This window comes from Streptopelia decaocto (assembly GCF_964273445.1).
Source record: "Streptopelia decaocto genome assembly, chromosome: 10".
NCBI classification, from domain to species: Eukaryota; Metazoa; Chordata; class Aves; order Columbiformes; family Columbidae; genus Streptopelia; species Streptopelia decaocto.
In genome coordinates this window covers 5820520-5841360 of record NC_138665.1, presented here as the reverse complement: position 1 = coordinate 5841360, position 20841 = coordinate 5820520, and the positions used below count along the sequence as shown (strand labels likewise).

At 49.1% G+C, this 20841-nt stretch overlaps 2 protein-coding genes across 23 annotated transcripts; one reads left to right on the top strand and one right to left on the bottom strand.

Moving 5' to 3' along the window:
* The first annotated feature begins 1031 nt into the window (after nt 1–1031).
* On the top strand, nt 1032–14097 carry RAB39B (RAB39B, member RAS oncogene family). 21 transcript variants are annotated; one of them, XR_014184934.1, is made up of 7 exons: nt 1032–1337; nt 5434–5654; nt 6303–6372; nt 7668–7769; nt 7946–8002; nt 8626–8675; nt 9868–10836. XR_014184934.1 is itself a non-coding variant. In XM_082061658.1 (5 exons), the coding sequence occupies exons 1-5, from the start codon at nt 1123–1125 to the stop codon at nt 7947–7949; spliced, it is 612 nt and encodes a 203-aa protein (XP_081917784.1). In that variant the 5' UTR covers nt 1032–1122; the 3' UTR covers nt 7950–8950. The 21 variants fall into 21 exon arrangements, 8 of the variants coding, with proteins under 8 accessions (XP_081917784.1, XP_081917786.1, XP_081917789.1 ...); XR_014184941.1 differs by lacking the exon at nt 9868–10836 and having other exon boundaries at nt 8199–8950; XR_014184940.1 differs by lacking the exons at nt 6303–6372; nt 9868–10836 and adding an exon at nt 6509–6600 and having other exon boundaries at nt 7946–8950.
* On the bottom strand, nt 10148–20004 carry VBP1 (VHL binding protein 1). Of its 2 annotated transcripts, none has more exons than XM_082061665.1 (6): nt 19865–20004; nt 15453–15577; nt 14661–14727; nt 14106–14204; nt 12284–12422; nt 10148–11343 (listed from the first exon to the last, which is right to left on the bottom strand). In XM_082061665.1, the coding sequence occupies exons 1-6, from the start codon at nt 19952–19954 to the stop codon at nt 11273–11275; spliced, it is 591 nt and encodes a 196-aa protein (XP_081917791.1). In that variant the 5' UTR covers nt 19955–20004; the 3' UTR covers nt 10148–11272. The 2 variants fall into 2 exon arrangements, with proteins under 2 accessions (XP_081917791.1, XP_081917792.1); XM_082061666.1 differs by having other exon boundaries at nt 15453–15573; nt 19865–19991.
* Nucleotides 20005–20841: the final 837 nt, after the last annotated feature.

The window sequence follows — 20841 nt, the reverse complement described above, 5'->3', positions numbered from 1 at the left end:
AATGGGTTTGTTAAGATTTGTGGTATTTTGGTTGCTGGGTATTTAATGTAACTATTCATTTTTGAGATTGTACATGCATTATATATATACACACACGTGTGTGTGTGTGGGTGGGTGTGCTGGGTTCCAGGCGGCGGTTGGTGAGATCCCGTGCTGTCACCATGGTCCCTCTCCAGACAAGGTGTGCAGGTGCCCATGGCGGTGGTGCAGAGCTTTCCAGCAGCGCCAGGGCCACCTGGGCTGCCCCGTGAGCGGTCAGTGGGAACGATGTGCCCACGCAGAGCGGAGGAGACTGATCTCTGCAGAAGTGACACTCGGGTTTCAAACGCGCACAGGTGCTGTGCGCCCTGCCCGATCCCTCGCCCTGGGGAATAGGTGAGGGAGGTGAGACCTGGCCTGCGCCCCCCGAGCCCCGGGGTCCGCCTGGCCCCGCTGCCCCTGGGCCCTGTGCTGGGCACGGCCCCCTCAGCCCCGGGCTCCCCGGCCGCCCCCGCCGCCCCGCTCGGTCCCGCCCCGCCCCGCCTCCGCACGGCTCCCGCAGCGGCCGCGTTTCGGGGGTGGCGGCTCCTCCCGGCAGCGCAGCAGCGCGGCCGCCATTGCATCACTGCGCGCCCCGCGCTCGCCGCGCCTCAGCCCGCAGCCCGGCCCCGGCGGGGGCGCTGCAGCCGCGGGGAACGGCCGCTGCGGGGACAGCGGGCACCGCGGCGGCGCCGGAGCGAGCGACCCTCGGCCGGGCCCCAGCGCCGGCGCCGCGGCTTCGGGGCCGCGCCGGCACAGCTGAGGCGGCGGCCGCGCCCGCCCGGCCCCGCGCTCCGCGCAGCACCCCGGCGGCGGGGCCGGGGCTCGGCGGGATGCGCCGGCGGTGACGGGGCGGGGGGTGCCGGGCAGGGGCCTGCGCCGGCCGCCATGGGCCCCGCCTGAGCGGCGCGGCCGCGGCGCAGACAGCGGGGCCGGCCCGCGGGGGTCAGGGCGGGCCGCCCCCGGGGCTCCGCGGCCCCGGCCCGGCGGCGCCTCCCGCCCGGCGCGCCCCCTGCGGGTGAGCGGCGCGGCGGCCGCCCCCGGGCCCGCGGGCCGGGCATGGGCGGCGCGGCGGCGGGCGGGCGCTGAGCGGGCGGCGGCAGCATGGAGGCCATCTGGCTGTACCAGTTCCGCCTCATCGTCATCGGCGACTCCACCGTGGGCAAGTCCTGCCTCATCCGCCGCTTCACCGAGGGCCGCTTCGCCCAGATCTCCGACCCCACGGTGGGCGTGGATTTCTTCTCCAGGCTGGTGGAGATCGAGCCGGGCAAGAGGATCAAGCTGCAGATCTGGGACACGGCCGGGCAGGAGCGGTTCCGGTGAGACCGGCGGGGCCGGGGCTGCGGGCCGGGCCGGCTGGCGCGGGGGGGCGCCCCGGCGGGGGAGCGTTTGGCGAATGAGACAAAGAAGGGTCCAACTGCACCCTTTGCCTGCGTCCCTCACCTTGTTTGTTTGTTCGCAGCGTTGCCCCCAAAGCCCCTGGGACGCGAACCACTTTGTGTAGCGGGCTTGTGTCTCCAGCCCCAGATGGCTGCGTGTGTAGGATGTACAGGATGCACAGGGTGTGTGGGATGCATAGGATGTGCAGGGTGTGGATGCAGAGGAGCGACCGCGCTGCCGCTGGGGAGGGCCCGGAGCCGCGGGCCCCCGCTCTGGGGTTATTGGGGGCCCTGGGGTTGCTGGGGCTCTGGGGTTATTGGGGGCCCTGGGGTTATTGGGGGCCCTGGGGTTGCTGGGGCCCTGGGGTGCTCAGCAGCCCGGAGTGGAGCAGCGGAGGGTGCAGCTCGGCGGGGAAAGCGGCTGCTCCGCGCTGGTGCAGCGAGGCAGTAACCAGGATGTTTCGCAGCTGCACACAGTTACGCTGAGGCTCGCTAAATGCAATAGAATATGCGGTTTGGTTCTCTGCAGCGACAGCAGAGACCAGCTGTCTGCAGGACAGGACGAGCCGGTGGCTGTGGCTGTGCAGGGTGACAGGTGCTTGCCGGAGCACGTCACACTGAGTGCTGCACGGACACAAACCGTTTGAGAGGTTAAGCAATAGCAGCGAAGAGTCGATGAGGAAAAATAAAGGCAGCGTGTGGGACCGTGCCAAGAGTTTCCTGCAGAACTGCATGGCAGGAGCAGCAGTCGTGGTTGGAGCAGGCTCGCTCCCATCTGAACAGGGGGCTGGTATTGTCACAAGACATGCTGCTCAGACAGTGCTCATTTGGAGGGGGTTTCAGCGTACCCTCAGCTCTCTGCCTCCTGTTTGTTTGTAATTTCCATGCCTTAGATGCTCATCCGCTCTTTCATCCTCCTCCCTCCGGGAGCATGTTCCTCGCTCCACATCTCTGCGCAGCTTCACGTAGCTTCTGCTTCTGTGCTGTAATGACTCGCCTGAGGAATGTTTTGGTTTCATTCAATAGATGAAACCTCCCCTACCTCCACCCCTCACCACCTTCCTTCACTTGTGTGGCGCTGGCGTCTGGCCCAGCATGTGCAGCAGTCAGTCTTTACCCACTGGCAGGTTTTTCTCCTGCTACCTTGCAGCCTTTCGGGGCGAGGAGCTGGTGCTTCATTCTGCTGAGAGAGGAGGTGCTTTAGCTTGCGGTTGCATCAGCTTCCAGCTTTGTATCGCAGGCTGAGGTCTGTAGAAAACACTCCTGGGTGCTGTCCTCTGCTTCTGCCTTTGCTGTGAAGAGCAAAAGCTGTTGGATGGCTTCATTTTCCTTCCTTTTAAACATTGGGAAGTTTGGGGCGCTGGAGGCCGCTCCCCCTCAGTGCTGGGGCTGCCCCGTGCAGGCGTGATGAGCAGGCGACCTTCAGCGCAAGGGCAGAGGCAGCAGGAGTGTGAGGGGCAGCAGCAGCGAGGGACATAAAGCATCGTGCAGCTGTGAAATGCCCTTGCCAAGGTGCGAGCTTAAATCCCCAATGCAAGAAGCTGTAGGGAAATGAGCAAACCCAAGCGCCTTTATGGTGCACTCCGAAGTATGAAAAAAACAGGCAAAAAGGCTGGTTGGTGTCTATCCCTTTCAAATCACCATTAGCTCTGTGGCACATTGTGCCCCATGAAGGCAGCAGCTCCTGGGCTGCTCCTGCAAGCTGTTTTTCCTGGCAAAAGGCAAGATGTAGCTAATACTGGAGTAAGCTGAAGCCTCTCAGGCTTGCAAGCACTGGCAAGAAACATGATGGTGCAGGTGTTCTGCAGAACCCTTAAACTTTTTGTCATAGCACAGGGAATTTCTTAAGAAGGAAAGTCGTAAGAATGAGCTCTGCCTTTTCACAGAGTTCTCTGATTTTAGCAGTTCTAGTCTGCTTTGCATAGTTTAACAGCTGCCGCACAAGGAAGAAACCACTGTAGTTATTTTGAAGACACCTTGTTGGCATTCTCTGGTCTGCAGCTGTGCTGCATTTCTGCTCTTCCTGACCCCTGTTGTGAGCTCTTTCAGTCTCCATAAATTAGAAGCAATTTCCATGTAGTCAAGGCTTAAATTACAATTAAGTGTGTGCTATTCTCTTTTGCCAGATCAAGCTCCAAAATGCTGTGTGGGGCAGCATTGAGGCTGCTCTGGAGATATGGAAGAGCAGGGTCAAATTCTTCCTGGATCCAGCAGGTTTTGCCCATCTCTGGTTACTGTAACACTGTGATTTCCTTGTCTGAAACGTGATGTTGTGTAACGCGAACAAAAGCCAAAGCCTGTGCAGCGCGGAGCTGGGTACCAGCACCCACAGGAGAGCTGTTCCTTGCAGCTCTGCCCCGCCGAGAGGGAGAGACCCGCACAAACAGCCCTGGAGCCCACGTGCAAGAGTCCCCACCGTGGTACAGAGCAGGGGAGAGCTCACAGACAGAGGCAACACCTTTTTGTTAAAACTTGGCCAAAATAGATGTACCGTAGAGCACCTGTACTGCTCTGCATGGGCATGGTGGGAGGAGAAATCAGGAATCCTGGAAGGCAAGCGGGGAGTTGTGTACAGCGTGCAGGCAATACTGTTTGCCTCCTGCGGGCCAGTGAGGAGAGCAGTCTGTGGAAAAGGCTTTGAGAAAAGGCACTGAGACCTTCACCTGGTTTTACCTCAAAGCAGCGTTCAGCTCAGATCCTGTCACGTCTTTCAGAAGTACCTGGGGCATTGTGGATGTTGGCAGGAGGAGCCAAGGCGGATGTACCGAACACAAGGGAGAAGCAGAAATGCCCGTGACAGCGTGGGGGTGAATTCAAAGCGCCACTGTCAGTGTGCAGCTGGCTAGATAGCAAAAGGCAGATCTAATTCCCTCCATGCCAAGTGTGCAGAGCTACTGTTGTCCTTCAGCCAGATACTCAGGAGAGAAGAAATTAGCCAAACACAGCCAGCCTTCTTTTTTCCCCTCTCTGGCTTGCTTCAGTTTTGGCTATGGATTTACATCCATCATTGCGTGTCTGTTCATAAAGCAATCCTTGAGACCTCCAGTTCATCCTTTCTCGGGGTGGTTTTGCTAGATACACAGGTACAGGACCAAATAACCACTAACAACAGTCTTGCATGTACCAAAAAGACCCACTTGTCCCAAGGTAAAAATGCTGCAGTCCTTACATTTTCTTAGGAAAGTTCAGGCCCAGCTGTGAATTCCTCCAGGGACTGAAATCAACTCTTGGTTCTGGATTTAGAACAAATCCATGACTTTTTGCAGAAACACAACATACTGCTGCTTGGTTCCTCCTGGTGCAGCAGTCAGTGACCTGTGGCTCCGCTCAGCCTCGTGGTCCCAGCTCCGCTCCATCGCCATGAGCTGATCTCACCTGCTGCTTTGGCTGCGTGGAAGCCTTGGCTTGGGGGAGCTGGGGAGGATGCGCTCTGGTTCTCAGCCCATGTTTCGGGGGGTCTTTCTGGTTACTGTTCAATTTTGTTGGGATGTGGCGGGACTGAGACCAACAGTAACGCAGATTCCCCCGGGAAGCTGTTGTGTCGTTTTGCTGTAACTCGGGAGGTCAGACTGGCTGCTCCTGTTGGTGCAGCAGCTGTAGCGGTACGTGCCGGCATTCCGAGCAGCGCTGGGGGGGGACACAGCGCTGGGGTTTGTGGAGAGTAAATAGAGTCCAAAATTGGTGGTGGGGATGTTGAACAGAACTGTATTAAATTGGTGGGGAAGTTAGTTATCCAAGGATGAAGTCTTTAAGCCAAGATTGTCTTTTGAATGACAAGCTCTACAGAACACAAGCTGAGAGTGGCAAGACGTTGCCTGAATGGCCGCCTCTGCCCTGGCTTCTGCAGGGCAGACGGGCGGCAGTAATGCTGTGTTCTTCAGCAAAAGATGCATGTTCAGAAAGGCTACATTTGGCTTCACAAAAAAAAAATATCAGAAGAAACAAACGAGCGAACAAAACCCCCTGTGAAACTCGCTCTGCGGTTTTTCCCAGGCAGCTGTAACTTACACTTGTGCTGTGGCTCACTCGTTTGCAGGTCCATCACCAGAGCCTACTACAGGAACTCGGTTGGCGGACTCCTCCTCTTTGACATTACAAACCGCAGGTCCTTCCAGAACGTCCACGAGTGGCTAGAAGAGACCAAGGTGCACGTCCAGCCCTACCAGATCGTCTTCGTTTTGGTAGGTCACAAGTGTGACCTTGACACACAGCGACAAGTCACCAGGCACGAGGCTGAGAAACTGGCTGCTGCATATGGTATGAAGTACATTGAGACCTCAGCTCGGGATGCCATTAACGTGGAGAAGGCCTTCACTGATCTGACTCGAGATATATACGAGCTTGTTAAAAGGGGGGAAATTTCGATCCAGGAGGGATGGGAAGGGGTAAAGAGCGGGTTTGTCCCAAACGTAGTGCACTCTTCAGAAGAAGTGGTGAAATCAGATAGGCGATGCTTGTGCTGAGCTCTTCTAGTGAGGCAAGTGGTGATGAACTCTACTAACCAAACGTACTTTACTAAGCGAACTCAGCGTGACAGAAGGGAGAGCCACGCTCCCGTTGTGAACAGCTTCCCACGTTGTTTTGGACACCAGAGCAGACCCTGGGAAGAAATGTGCTGTTCCAAATAATCTTTCGGAACTGGGGGCTACAAGCCTAACGGAGAGTGAGGGTGCATGTAGATGATGTTAAGGGGACAACAAGCAGAAATGAAGGGCTGCAGAGGACAGGAGAGGGTATGCAGAGAGCTGAATGGGCTGGCACATCCCAGGGTACTGTACATGTCCTCTTCTAAGTAAATCTATAGCTCCATGCTGGGTATTAAAGCCACAGAATGGATACTTTATTAGTATGACAAATGGGCAGAGAAAGAGGACATCTCGGTTTATGTCAGCTGTTTATTGCCAGGAAGGTGTAAAGGCAGCGCAGATACTGTTTCCTCATCAGGCCAACGCCACAGGAGGCGTTTACTGACGTGGTATGCGCACTCCTGAATTTTCTTTCTTATGTTCTTGAACCTAGTTTGATAGCAAAGAATATTCTGCAGGATTTAAAGAGGAAAACAGTAGTCATTTGATTGATAATTAACATTTAAATGATTCCCCCTCTCATAGTGCTTTTCTTGTTGTGCCGAGCTGGGATTCTAAGTGGCAACTCCTGCTCCAGTAGTAATTATTCAATGCATTTTTACGCATCTACTGCCTAGGTGAGTACCTTGAAAGTACCCTGAGTTCAGGGCTTTCCCATAGAATAAAGTGATCAAGAGTGTAACGAGAGAACCATGTCCTCCTATCTTAAGGCTGAGGTGTTGCAGCCAGGTGGGACACAGCCCCATTTCCATCTTGCTGGCAGCGCTGTGCTGACCTGTTGGGTGTCTTACCAGCCCGGTCACGAGGAGGAATGGAGAAGGGAAAAAAAACCAGTCCCCTCCCAAAATAAAAAACTTGAAAAGCTTAACTCACGTGCATCAGACATCCTAAAGTGAGAGATTTGCTTGTAAAGAAGTTAAATAGTGTGGAAGGCAACAGCTTCCATCAGCACTTTCTGCTGTTGGCCATTTTCTTCCTTGGCAGCTGTGGGAGGACTGGCACGGGGAGGGAGCAGCACACGGCTTGGCTGCGCGGGGGGAGAAAAGCCAGAAAACGAGCTCAAGAGTAAAATTGTTTTCGTCCATGTTTTGTCAGAAGAGGCTCAGCCTTGGGTTGGTCAGCGTGGGGCGGCAGCTGTGTCACAGAACCTAAACGTAGGGGGACGTTTTCTGGGAACGCCATGGACCACTTGAGCTTTCCTTCCACTAAGTTTGAACTTGAGCTTTTGAAGTGCAGCAGGGTAACTGTGCTCCTGGAGCAAACTGGGGCAGTTCAGCCTATTAAAAACAAACAAAACTATAGTGACTTTTTTTACTCAAGTTTGCAAGCTTTATACACCAAACTGCTCATGGGCAGGAGGGAGGGGTTGGGTAAAAAACCACAGGAAGCATCTAGGATTTGATTTTAGGCCTCTAAGTAGAGAAGAAGAAAATACTTCTTACAGCTTTTTAAGCTACTCTGCCTATAAAAGCGTGAGTCTTCTTGACTGCTGTCGAATTTGGACTATTTCTCCCTTTGAACCTGTTCTCACAGTTGGCAGCGCAGGGGCAGGTCTGTATGAAGAAAAAACCCTGTGGTTTCTCTATTAAAACTGTTAAAAAAAAACCTAAACAAACCAAACCAGACGACAAAGAAACAAACCACCAATCAAAGCCCTGAAGATGAGTAACATTTTTATTTTCAGTGTTCTAGGAGCAGTTTCAGTTCCCGGGCTCTGTAGGGGCGCAGCAGCAGCAGCGTTGCACCTGCTGGGACGGCACCGGCTGCAAACGGGAGGAAGGGCAGGGTAAGCTTGTCACTGCTGAGCACCCCCGGTCGCTCCTGAACGGGCTGTACACGGATCAAAAACCTTGTGCTACAGCCCAGTGAGTTCCAGGCAGATTCAGTGGTGGTTGAGTGAATACCCTGAAGATTAATTTAAAAAAAAAAAAAAAAAAATCCCTTTACAACATCTCTTTGTAGGTGAGCAGAGCTGGAGAAGGTTGCAGCCTGGGGGCTCTGGCGGTTCACTCGGACCAGGTCTGTGCGTCCTGTTGTCACCAGGCAGGGACAAACGCGCTCCCAAGGGGCCGGCTCTGCGCTCTCAGGCCGCCCGGCTCTGTCGGGGCTGTTCCCGAGGTGTGTCTTGGGCTGTCTCGCTGAAGGGAGCAGAGCACTGAGAAGTTGGGTCAGGCAGCATTTTAGCAATAGTAAAATTCTGTAATTCTCTGTGCAGGAAGCTGGCCAGCAGGGAAAGATCACCTTTCAAGAGACACCAGTGCTTTATTTAATGAGTTTTGGAAATTCCCCTCTACAGCTCTCAGAGAGATGTTGCAGAAAGCCTAAATAACTAAGTGCATTCAGGCCTTCGGAGTAAATCTTCAATTGCAAAATACAAGTGTCGTAATTCTAAAGAGGAACGGTACGGAAGAAAATGTACTCAGTCTTAACTACTTAGAGGTAATAAATGGTTATATGAAATTATAGAGAAATCATTATATACATGTTTTTCTAATTTCTTGAATTTTCTAGACAGCTTATTAAAATATAGGAGATGTAGATTCATCTGTACAAAATTTGGAATGCTTTTTCTAAGATGAAGAACTTACAGGATATGCTAAGAATTCTTTTCTAACAACTGGTTTTAATGCTTTGACTTCTAGTGCAAGAGGGATTTAGAGAATCAGAAGGTGATGCCTTTCACAGGATAAAGGTCAGGAGCTCTTTTACTCTAGGACAAAAGTGAAAAAAAAAAAGCTAACTTTCTGTGGTCTCTACCACCTTAAAAACAACCTGCATGTTAGACTGAAATTGCTGAGAACCTCCAAAATAAAAGCATACTATACACTTTCCTCGCTTTCTGTTATGCACTGTAACGAAATGTGAAAATAACGCTGTATTTAGCTGTCTGTATGTGACTGAAAATATGCTTGTATTTAGCAAAATGGTTACTACATGATAACGTGAAATTTAAAACTTGTAAAGAAACTTTGGTGTTTTTTTTTTCTTTCCCCCTCCCCACTCTTTCTAACCCCTTTACTACCTGTTTACTGCCCCTTCTGTGCCGCAGCCGTAACTGAAAGTCGTCCCAGGGCCTGGCTCAGCAGTAGAGCCGCTCTTTGCAACACTCCGCTAGACACTCTTCTGTGAAGGCCCAGATCTGCAGAACCAGCCCGGCTCCCTTGCTGAGGGAAAACATTGCAGTTATAGAAACACCAGCCATTCTAAAACAAAACAAAGACTAAGAAAGGCGCTGCTCCCCACAGTAGTGGCCAGAACAGCCTCTGTCTCCCCAGGAGGCCGTTCTCAGCAGTGGGACGGGTGTCGCAGCTGCTAAAACAGCTGCTGCAAACTCACCCTCTGTTCTTGCTCAAAGCAACTGAGACCAGAGCAACACTGGGCGAATCAGTCACAGGGAAGCCTGAGTTCTTGCCTATGAGTTTGTTTGTTTTCTTTAATTAATCGACTTCGTATCAGGAAGAGTTAGGACAGCCCCAGCCATCTCCCATCCCCCAGGCAGACACCTTTTGAACCTACTGAGCAAGTCCAGCTCTAACACTGGCACCCCGATCCCCAGCATTAGGTCATTGGCAGTTGCACACAGGATTTATTTTGCTGGTACAGAAATGCTTAACTCGTCATTTCATTGTGCACAACAAAGAAAGGCAATTGCTGCTTTAGGACCAGCCAGAGGGAGGGGGGTGCACGTTTGCCTGTTGCGATCTCATTAATCTAAACCGAAAATTGCCAGAGAAATCAGGTGTTTGCAGCTGCCCTTCCTGCCATCGCTGACGTTCTGAAAAGAGAGAAGCAGCCTGAGTGCCCCACATGCTGCCCAGCGTAGCAGGGGCAGAAATACCTCTTAGTCAAATAATGCATTCCATCTAAACCTTTCTCTGCTACAGCCGAAGATCTGAACAAAGAGAATGGCCCTGCAGGAACGGCTGAGCCAAGCCCGGGTTCTAGGATTTACCTGCTTTATGCCCCTCCCTGCAGCTCCTGCTCTGCTACCATCACTGGTACTCACAGACACAGCTGCACTGACGCGATTCAGCAGCTGCACTTTGACACCTGCAGCTTCCACTGCATTTTTTCACAGCCCTGTCCCCAGGTAAGGGAAGGAAACATAAGAGATCACCAATCAGGTTCATGACTCTCTCAAAGAAAGATGCACAAAAACAGGTGTTTGCCACAACTGTTTAGTTTTACTATTTTAATATCATGAAATAAAAGTACAAAAAAATTTACAGGTATATTGTTTCTTACATGAAGATCGAACAGTTAACATTTGCATTTGTTTTACAGCGAAACCTGTATTCTCAGTCACAGAACGTGAATATTAGCCACTGACATCACCACTGAGCATTTCGTTTTAGAAAGAAACTGCAGAGGTAAAAGGCAACAAACTTGCAAGGCTTCATAAGAACCAAAAAAATGTTCCAACTGTTAACACCAGAAGTAACACTTCAGGAAACCATCCTTACCCAATACAGGTTTCACCACCTGGGAGGCTGAGAGCATTAAGACATTGGAACTGGACATCTTGTCTAAGGGATCATAAATCGGGGGTTTCTGGTTTACAAGGCTATCAGCATTTGGGGGTCATTGTTCAACGCATTTGCAAAAATAAGCAGTGTGTGCACATGTATGAAAAAGAAAGGAGTGAGATCACCTGCAGTCTTGACGTATCTTGTGCTGTTTACTCCATTCACCGCTCTTCTCTGAAAACAAGCCACAAACGGCTGTACCTAAAGTACTAAGAGTTCAGCAACAGGCAGTTAACTAACCAATAACTACTAAACCCAAGTTTATCCAAAGCGGATATCCAGGAATGCTCGCAGGTTGATGCTGCTGGTTAACTGACTGAAACAAAATCCAAGACTTCACTGTATTTTTCCTGTTGCCCAGAACAGTACAGCTGCACCCCAAGTCAGCTTGAACTCCATCAGCTGCACACAGATGAAAAAGCAAACCCCTGCATTACCTTCACCTGCTAAAACGTCAGACCCCATTTCATACACACCCCTCGACTTTTCAGACAAGTTTTCAGGTAGAAATTTATTTATGACAGACTGGTCTGATCAAAATTCTATGTCCTTGGCTGGACTGTGTGGTGCCTTTTTAAATAATTCATTTCATGATGCATGCATGAAACCAAATTTGAGTTTACAAATAAATAAAATGGTGCTCACCATTAATTTTTACATATTTTACTGAAATGCTTAAAGTAACTCAGTCCCTTAACAATGAACTCGGGGTGTTTAAATAAAAAATATTTGGAAATGGAAACCACATTTAAAATTGGCAAAACTATGCTTTGTTTTTGGAAGGGTCTTGCTTGTTTCTTCTCTTTACATCCCAATTATAAACTCTAGCCATATCTGAAGGTGTGGAATTAAGGAAATAGCTCATGCATTCAGAAAAGGAAAAAAAAAAACCAAGGGAAAAGCAGGTTATGCAGTTGGCCACACTCCACTTACTTCAAACAGTCAATACAGAAACCATTTAATGAAAGAGCTGACTCAGTGCAAAGCCTTAACACACAGGAATACTGGCAACTGTTACTAACTGCAGCATTTATACCCTTTACTTAACAAGCTCTGAAAAGGTACTACAGAGAAACACTCTTCTAGTTCTTCTAGTTTTACTTCCAGCTACTCTTGTCAGACTCCAGCTAACCTGCCTGCATCTGCCGTATTTGCCAATTTCAAGCATCCATTAACTTCCTGCAGCACTAAGCTTAAGTATCAACTCAAAAAAACAAGTAGTTGTGCCTTCATTATGCCTAAATCTAATGCTTCAGCTGATGGGTACGCTCATCATTAAAAGAGTTTTTAAGTAGAAACTATAATAAGCCCCCCACGCCCCTGGAGGTCAGTCATGATAATATAAAGACGTTTAAAAGCGCAGCGCTGCCCGAGCGAGCACGGAGCTTGCTGCAGCTGGGCTTCTGTGGTGTGCAGAACGTCGCCCTGGCAGCTGCATAGGGTCTGACCAGCAACAGCCTGAAGAACAACGTTCATACGCTCCAGAGAAGAAGCAAGAGTAAACAGGCACCTGGCCACCAACCCACAGCACCCAGCATGCTCAGCCCCAGCCCGGGTTTGCAACTGGAGTTACAGCAATCCGACCACAAGCACAAGCTTTGCTACGTCAATCACAATATCCCATTTCACTCCTAGAAAAGGTTAAGTTCCTGAGTGCTATGGAATTTTAAGGGCAGCCAATCTAAGATAAAAACATGTCAGGAAATTGGTAATCACCTGTGTGTTAGCTTTACTTACACCTCTTCCCCTGCAAATCAAAAAAAGGAAAGGATACTGACTTCTGTAGTGGTGAACTGATCTCTAAGAAAATCCAGGTCTTCCTCTAGAAGATCAAGGTTTCTTGTGGCTGTTGACAAATTCTTCTCTAACAGAGCCTGAGCTTCATCAATATCATATTCAAGCATCACATTGGCCTAAAAAAAAAAGAAAGATTGATAACAGCTTTAACTCTTGCATTGTAAGGAATAAGCCCTAGCAGGCTGTCGTTAATGACTTGTCACATTAACAAGAGGCTGACCTGACAGGCCAGGACGAGACTCAGGATGAGAAATGCCAGAATCCACTTGAGGTCTCCACCACTTCCGCAACTCAGTCATAAATCCCTCTAGTGACTTAAAAAAGTTCTCTTCCTATAGCTAAGGAACAAGGGATTTCTCTCCCTGTGGACTGCATTCAGCCTTTCAGGTATCAGTATCTCATTTTCAACCTATTTGAAAAGTGAGAGACTTCACATTTCTTAGTAGCACCTTCTGAATGCCACAGAACTCCAGAAACAACTTCTGTTGTGTTCGAGATTAACCTTAAGATCTCTGGTATTTAAAGATACAGCAGGTATAGAAGTGCTGTCCTATGCCATGGTGGTTTTTAATCTACAAATCTTTATTTCAGTAAGAAGCTACCACGGAAAGAGATAAAAGAGCAGTGACAAGTGAAGATGCACCAGTGGAGCTTTGTCCCTCTCAAGAACAGTGCCCTGAGCAGAGCCACACACTCCTGAGCAGTCGGGATCCCAGGGAACGCTGCGCAGAGCTGCCAGAGCCGTTCTGCTTTTAAATAACTGCACAACAGAGTTTCCCCAGTCATGGTAAAACACGCAGCCCAATATGCGACAATAAGCAACAAGGCGGATAAAGGCAGAAGGCCAAGAACACCTCAATATAATAAACTGCTTGTGGCATTTCCTTGTAGCTTTTCTGTATGAACTGTTAATAGGATGAACTTTCTCTGACACTCTGTTACAAATAAACATGGGATGCTCCGTGAAAGTCAATGTTTGTCAGTTCTGAAGACAGTCTCCTAAAAGCAACAGGTATCAGACAAATCATCTCTTTTTATGATAGAAAAGAAGTGGGAGAGGTTGGGAGTAACCACCCCATCAGTCCGGATGCTGCACATGTCAACAAAGTGTCTGTCCGAACCAAGTGGATTTGTTTGGCAGCCAACACAGGGAGCTGGGAACATCCGGGATTTAGAAGTCTCAAAATAAACATTAGCAGGTTATCCTCACATATAAGGAAGCCTCTGAATACAAAATATCCCAACCTGCTATCGTTTAAGTACTTAGAAGTCTGTATTTGGAGCTCTGAACCCACCAGGCTTTAGCACAAGTTCCATTCTAAATGCTGGCAGGTATCTGCAAGTAACAGAAATCCCATCTTTCCCTAAAAAAATGCATGAAAAGGGAAACCAAGACCCTAAATATAAATATGGCAGAGAAGCTGGGGAGCTACTTGCCAAACTAAGTTATTTTGCTGGGCACATTCCCACCCCAGGCAATACTGCATGGTAATTTGACCCACAAAGCTCTAAGGAAAACATGCACGCACATGCTTTTTGGAAAGAATAATCCAGCAAAATTATAATTCTCTGAAGACTTCCTATTCAGGTGCCAAATAAAACTGAACATGAAACCTTCACTAACGCATTGAAATTGTTCCGGTAGGTTTGCCCTGCTGACAGGACACAGCTCATTGTGCACCCATGAGCAGAATTATGCCCATGGCCACTAGAAGTACACCCAAGACAGCAACAAACAGTCTTTTATAAGCCTTTGTAAGTTATTCAAATGGTTTCAGAAAAAGGTCCATTTTACTTACCCCCAACCACAAACAAACTTTATCTGTAGGAGGAATTGTAGCTTTGCAGTAGAGATTATCTGCCAATAAAAATCTGGTTTCCATTGGATTTGTGGAATCCTTAAGAAAAATGATAAAATTTAAAGTTGCTATTTTCACTGTATATTTATGTCAGACATAAAACTTAAAGTAACGAGCACACTTTTCTGCTTTTTGCCATTGATACAATTTTAACTTAGGTGGAACTCTACATCATTTTAATTCAACATTAGAGCTCCAAGAATAAAGCGTTTTAAAAGGATACTATTTAAAAACAAAATAGAAATGCCTCTAAAGAACAGAGATGAAGGTAAATCTTAGCTGCAATCTATACAATATTAAAAGTGAAGTTTGCATTACAAACATTAACTTTTTTTGAACTGTCTTTCAAAGAGTACTACATACCTTTAAAAACAATTCTGTTATTTATAAAGGCATATTAAGTGTGCTCTCCAAAACATTTCTTGCAATGTGTTCTGTTAGGGTGGAAAGGTAGTTAGCTTTTCTCATACTCATTAGATATTCAAAATAGTTTACCTTTTTCTTCTGCATGTGTTTTAAAATGTCTAATGTCTGTTTAATTTCAGGAATCTGACTTTTTAGCCTGTGAATTAACAACAGTCATAATTTATTATTTTACAGAGACACAAAGTTTCCTAAACAAGTGATCACTTTTATTATACAATCCAACCTCCATTTTAAAACTTGACACTCTCCGGGTTTACAAAAGCAGATTTGACAGACAGGGCACGTCCAGGCAGCGCAGCTCCGGCCGCAGCCGCCCTCGGCACAGCACCCAACAGCTTTCAGACGAACACACGTGGTAACAGTGACAGATGCCTCTTTGCTAAAATCCCCAGTGGAGATCAGGAGGGATCTTTGTCCATGGGAGAAGTTTCATCTACATGAAATATTACTTGAAACTTGGATTTTAGCTTTTGAAAATGTGCTTTTTGCCCAGCTTCAGATCAAGACTGAAGCTACTGAAGAGAGGCGAGATTACCAAACCAAAGGTTAAAGGCTTGATATAGTAGTCATCTGACCAAACCATATTCTTATTTAAATTAGGCTGACAAAATTAAGAGACTATAACAGTACTTTGGGGCCTTAAAAAGCTAGGGACCAATTCAGCAATACTGTACATTCTTTTGCATGTAATTCTTAGGAAGAGGAAAGAAAAAAGTCTGGGCTTTCCTCAAAGTACTGCAAACACTAGCTCTCCTAACAGAAACTTTTTACTTCTTGGGATATTTTAAAAAAAATAGACTTATTTTTAAAAAAAGAAAACTGTGCTAAACATTTCCCAATTCTGCAAAAATTATGACTTACCTCCTTTTCTTTTGAGCAAGATTAAGTTCCAAAAATTTATACTTCTGATACTGCTCATCCAGCTTCTTAAGAACTACATCTGCTGTCTCATTTCCGGGCTGTTTCATAAAAGAATCTACATCTTCCTTGAAGGGGAGAAAGAAACCCTCAGTGTTAGATGAGTTTTACAGAAATCCTGGGTACAGTCACGCTCATCTTAGTGCACCTAAGTCTAGAAGGGCTTTTAGACATAAACAAGCTCCTATTGTTCTGGCGTGAAGTACAAAATCATTCTGTTTCCTTTCTTAGTCACCTTTTAACTTCCCCATTCCCCATTTTTGGGTAGGGAACTACAGAATAGGTGCAAGGATGATTTCATAACCATATTTGCTAGTGCCTTGGTGGTGGTGCCTTCAGTCCTGGCTGATGGATGGACATCCTCAGACCACACCTAAACTTTGGTTTGCCATCTGTAAAGCAGAGCTAATGCTTCTCTGTGGTTGATCAGATTACAAACTGTTTAGGATAAGACTGAGGAAGGAAGGCCTGATCAAGCATGTTGTGGCAGAGAAAGAGGCAAAGGGGGGGAAACCTGTGGTATCTGCTCAGGCAGGCCTGATGGTAGTAAACAGCTTATCTTCAAAAGCTGCTCCTATAGTCAGCAGGAAGCCACAGAAACCTCCAGAGAACAATTCCAGCCAGTCCTACCATCAACTGGAACAGCAGCCAGAGCGGACAGGCTGGAGCAGGCCAGGACACAGACTCTGCACGTGGCTCCATCAGACGCCCAGGAACCATTCACCTGCCTCGGGAGGGCACCTCGGGCCAGAGACCAAGTGTGCATTTCTGACCTGGATAACAGTTACTTATGGAGAATTCAAAATGATCACACTCGTCTACTGCAGTAATTCTGTCCATATTTGGCTTTATAGCTCTGTAAAGTCTGATGGAAGCCTACCAGAGGTCTCTTCAGCTTGTCCTTTTTAACTAGGTGTTTCCCTTCCAGTAGTTTCACATCAGAAAAAAAACCCTAAATCACATTACTAAAGTAATATCCAAAATACAGCTAGTCCCCCCCCATTATGACTCCTAAGCTCTCTTGGCTAAAGAATCTTACTGTGAAATTACTGAACCTGGTAAGAAGTCACCCACCTTCCTTAAGGAAATCTCCAGTAGAAATAAGAACTCTAGAGCAGACTTGAGCAGCAGCACAATCTAGGTGGTACAACAGAACCCTAGAGACCGCATTTCAGACCAACAGCCTGAGGAACGCCCCAAGCTACCTCACCGACACCCAAACCAGAAGCATTCCTGCCTCCTGATGAAGCTTGTAGACAAGATTTAGCCAGAAAAACCTAAGGATTAGATTCAGACAAGTGTTGCAGAAGCGAGGCCTGAGGATGTTCTGAAACGAAACGTCCTCCTGTAGAAACTATTCTACTCATGTAAATCACCCAAGACAGAAAAAAAAAGCAGGTGGGCAACAACTCACCCAGCACACTGCCCAGCAGCCCACCTGTGCCTCAGCTAATGTCTGCTTGGACAGACAGACAAGACAGAACCCAAATCCTCCTGAAACGAAGATGCTGCAATGTGAATCCAGACTCCCTGTGTACCGGTGATCTCCTCCCACTGCATAATGTCCCAGTTCAAGGTGGGCTCACATTTACCACCCAGGTTTCAACTGCGACTTCCAAATCCTGCTGCTTGGGCTTTGAGCGCATCTTACCCAACTGCAAGGCTGAGGCACGGTCGCTTCTTTCAGTTTGAACAGAACAGCTTTGTAGCAGAGCTGGGTGTCAATGCTATGAGGATTCCTGCTTCATGGTGTGTCACGCAGCATCTCAACTGCAGAATTACCTGACAGGTTCTGTAGGACCTTCCAAAAGTCACTTCTATCTTTTAAGGAAAAAAATTCCCTGACAAAACACTGTTGTTGTACACCATAAAGCTAATACAGTCTTTGCAAACTTCAAGCCAAGCCACGTGACACTCTGGAAAAGTCCTGAAACAGAGCAGGATAGAGCATTCCCATGCAGCCTTATGTTTATGTTCTGAGTGGTGACCCAAAGAAAGGGCTGCAGGCACTCCCTCTGCTACTGTGGAGAGCGATCATCGCCTGTGGGCATTTACAGGGAAAAGAGACATGGTTAGAGATTTGCACCCCCTGTCCTCCCACTCACACCTCTGCTAAAGGCGGCACAGTAAAGAAGGTGTTTTATCTGGAAACACCTGGACGAAAGTTCAAAAGAAAACAGAGTTGCAAGTTCTATTTGGACGGGTTTTTAAACTCCAGTGAAGCCTTGAGTTAGTGCTTAATACGACTTGAAATCTGGAGAGGCATAAGAATCCACAGATCAATGCCTAAGAAAAGGTATCTGCCATGAACTGTTTGAAGAGCCTTTACTGAATCAAGATACTTAAAGAAAACATTTCTAAAGACAAGACTGGCAGTGAGGCTGCCCCTGTAGCCCATAGTGGAGGAAATATCAAGCAAGTGATCAGGAAGTCTTTATCATCATGATAGTATGCAATGGTTTTGAATCAGAAACCTATTTTCTGAAGAAAAAACCTGTAACAAGAACCAGCCTCAGGAAGCTGGTATATTCACATTGTGGAGTAGAACGCCATTAAAGATTTCTTAGCATACGCTTATTGTGAATAAAAAAGCCTGTCTTAACATCTACATCCAAATACTCCAAAATCACCATCAAGGATCTCTTCAGCAGAGCCATCTGCCTTTAATTAGAACACCTCTCAAAACTGAGAATTAGGAAACTTCAGTGGGTTTTACCTCCAGACACAAGGTCATGAAGAACTGAAGAGAAGCGCAGACCTAAGCCACAGCCCCAGAGCTCTCCCAGGTCACACGGCACATACAGCACATCAGATACTTCACACATGAGCATCAGAAGGGAATTACATGGAACCAAACACAAACTGCATCAGCAGCTACCAGTATGAAAACAAGGGATGTGACAGACACCCTCCCAGTGTTTGCTGAGGCTGGTTCTCTCCTGTTCCCTGCCAGGGTGGCCACCTCCACCACAGAGTCAGCACAGACCGCAAGTTCTCCTCTGTCCCCATGATCAGGTCTCACAGGGCAGCTGAAGCCATGGCCCTTTCCTTTCGCTTGCGTCTACATCAGTCTCCCATAAGGGAATGGCAGGAAGGTCACCACAGGCACCAACGGTTTTTCAACACAGTAGGATTTGCCAGACCCCAACAATTGCTAAAGAACCTTAGAGAAAAGTAGGATCTGGATGCACTGAAAGCAAGTGTACTGTGCCCGTTTGTTCAGGACCTGCACGCTAGCAAGACACATAGGTAATACCAGCACTACACCTGAAGTACCAAAATGCAAGTCAAATCGATTTATTTCTATAAGAGCAGTCATAACTGATCAGTCCAAACAGCTCTGGTAAAGATAAGCAGACAGATCTGAGAAATACAGCTTTTCAAAGCGCAGGGAAATCTCAGTAGTAAAGCAGCATGGCAAACAAAGTGTTCAGGGCAAACATCTGACACTCCAAGATGACTCCCACACAGCCAGGCATAGCCAGGCTGATCAATACTTATTGAACAAACAACATAAAGAAGCAACCAAGACAGCACACCAAGAGCTAGCTTATAGCAGAGTGGACAACAGACAATTTTGATATTACATCATTGTGTAAGTCTATGAATTATTTTCAACCAGTCAACAGAACTATCAAATGCTTGGTAAATCACTTTCTAAAGTTGGATTAACAAGTTCAGCCTGTATTCTGAAAGACAGACATTTTTTGGTTTTCAGGAAGTCAGGAAACCTGGCTGGATGCTTCGGAAGAGTGATTCTGCTCAACTGTCAAGCACTAGATTATGAGAGGAGGATGCAGGGAAGGGCGCATTGTCTGCGATAAACCAGACACGGACACGTGCGGGAAGAACCGCTGTAAGGAACCAGGGCTCAGTGTGTACAACATGCTCGTCATTGGCGTGTGAGCTGGCCAGTGAAATCAGATGATAACGCTCCAAACGGGGAATGGAGTCTGCTGTAAAGTGTATCAATAGTAACGGCAAGGCAGAACTAACCAACCCAGCTCCTCAGGGCTGAGGCACCCCCGCCCCGGGGCGCACGGCCCTGCCCGCTCTGCAGGGCTGAGACGCGCTCCGGCACGGGGCCGGTCGGGCCGACACCGCGGGCCGGGCCGGGCCCCCCGGACGCAGCCGGTGCGGGCGGGGAAGGCGCCGCAGGTCCCGCTCAGCCCGCGGGCCGGAGGGGCCGCCGCCCGCGCTCCCTCAGGCACCGCCCGCCAGGCCGCGGCCCCGCCGCAGGTGCCGTCTCACAGGGGATGGGCCCGGCTGCCGGAGCGCAGCCCCCTCCCCTCCTCTCCTCTCCCCCACCCCCGTCCCGGGCGCGGAGCGGCCCGGCCGGCGGAGCCGCCGCTCACCACGAAGACCGCCTGGGGGATGCCCAGGGGGCCGCGCTTGTCGGCCGCCGCCCCGCCGCACCCCTTCTCGCTGCTGGTGGCCGCCGCCATCTTGGGCAACCAACGGTGCGTGCGCGGCTTCCGTTGGGACGGCGGTGCGGTACGTCATCACGTCAGCGGCGAATGCGGCCCTCTCATTGGCTGTCAGGCTTTGAGTGACGCGATGACGCGCAGGCGGAGGAGACCGAGGAGGCGGGGCGGCGGCCAGCCCAACGCGTCGCCCATTGGCTGGCTGGGGCGCGGCCCGGCGCGCGGCGATGCTGCCGGGCGGGGCGGGGCCGTCCCCTGAGCGCGGCCCGCGGGAGCCGGGCGGGAAGCGGCTCCGTTGTGTCCGTAAGCGCGGGGGAACGTGTTCTCGCCAGCTCGGGTAGAGCCCGGCCGGTGCAGCACCGAAAACGAGGAACAGGAGCAACTCTTCTGTTGAGTTATTTTCAATAAGCACTTCTAAGGGATCAGACATAAAGCTTGGCCTGTAGTTCTGTGTTTAAATTCCTACCCCCTATTTGTTACAACAAGGAGGCTGCTAAATGGTGACCTAACTAGGCAAACTAAACCAAAACGTCTTCCCAAAAACTGAGAACAGGAACTTGCCCACGGTCAGCAGAAGGCTCGTGAGCAATAAACATTCCACAGTTAACCGCGTGAAGTGTTTGAGTTTTGATCTTGAGGCTTGTTACACAGATCTACAAAAAACCCTTACACTTCTACGCTCTAGTGACTCGATGCGTACAAAATGATGAGAAAGCCCGGTGTGCGTTGGTTAAGGCCCGTTTCCCGTGTGAAACATCTCGGGAGGGCATGAAGTCACCCCCGTGTACACAAACAGCTCCGTGCCCTCCCCTCCATCAGTGGCCATGAGCTGCCCCCTGGCCCTGCACAGGAAGAACCAGACACCGCTTCCCCAAGGAAACTGCACCACAGGAGAACCCGTCGCTGCA

Excerpts from the sequence above, each read along its gene's own strand:
- VBP1 (XM_082061665.1), bottom strand. The coding sequence starts at position 19,954 with ATGGCGGCGGCCACCAGCAGCGAGAAGGGGTGCGGCGGGGCGGCGGCC. Across the intron at positions 14,205-14,660 it reads AACACATGCAGAAGAAAAAG|GATTCCACAAATCCAATGGA; the intron begins GTAAACTATTTT and ends ATTTTTCTTAAG. Across the intron at positions 11,344-12,283 it reads GTTCACCACTACAGAAGTCA|ATATGGCTAGAGTTTATAAT; the intron begins GTATCCTTTCCT and ends CCACACCTTCAG.
- RAB39B (XM_082061657.1), top strand. The coding sequence starts at position 1,123 with ATGGAGGCCATCTGGCTGTACCAGTTCCGCCTCATCGTCATCGGCGAC. Across the intron at positions 1,338-5,433 it reads GCCGGGCAGGAGCGGTTCCG|GTCCATCACCAGAGCCTACT; the intron begins GTGAGACCGGCG and ends ACTCGTTTGCAG.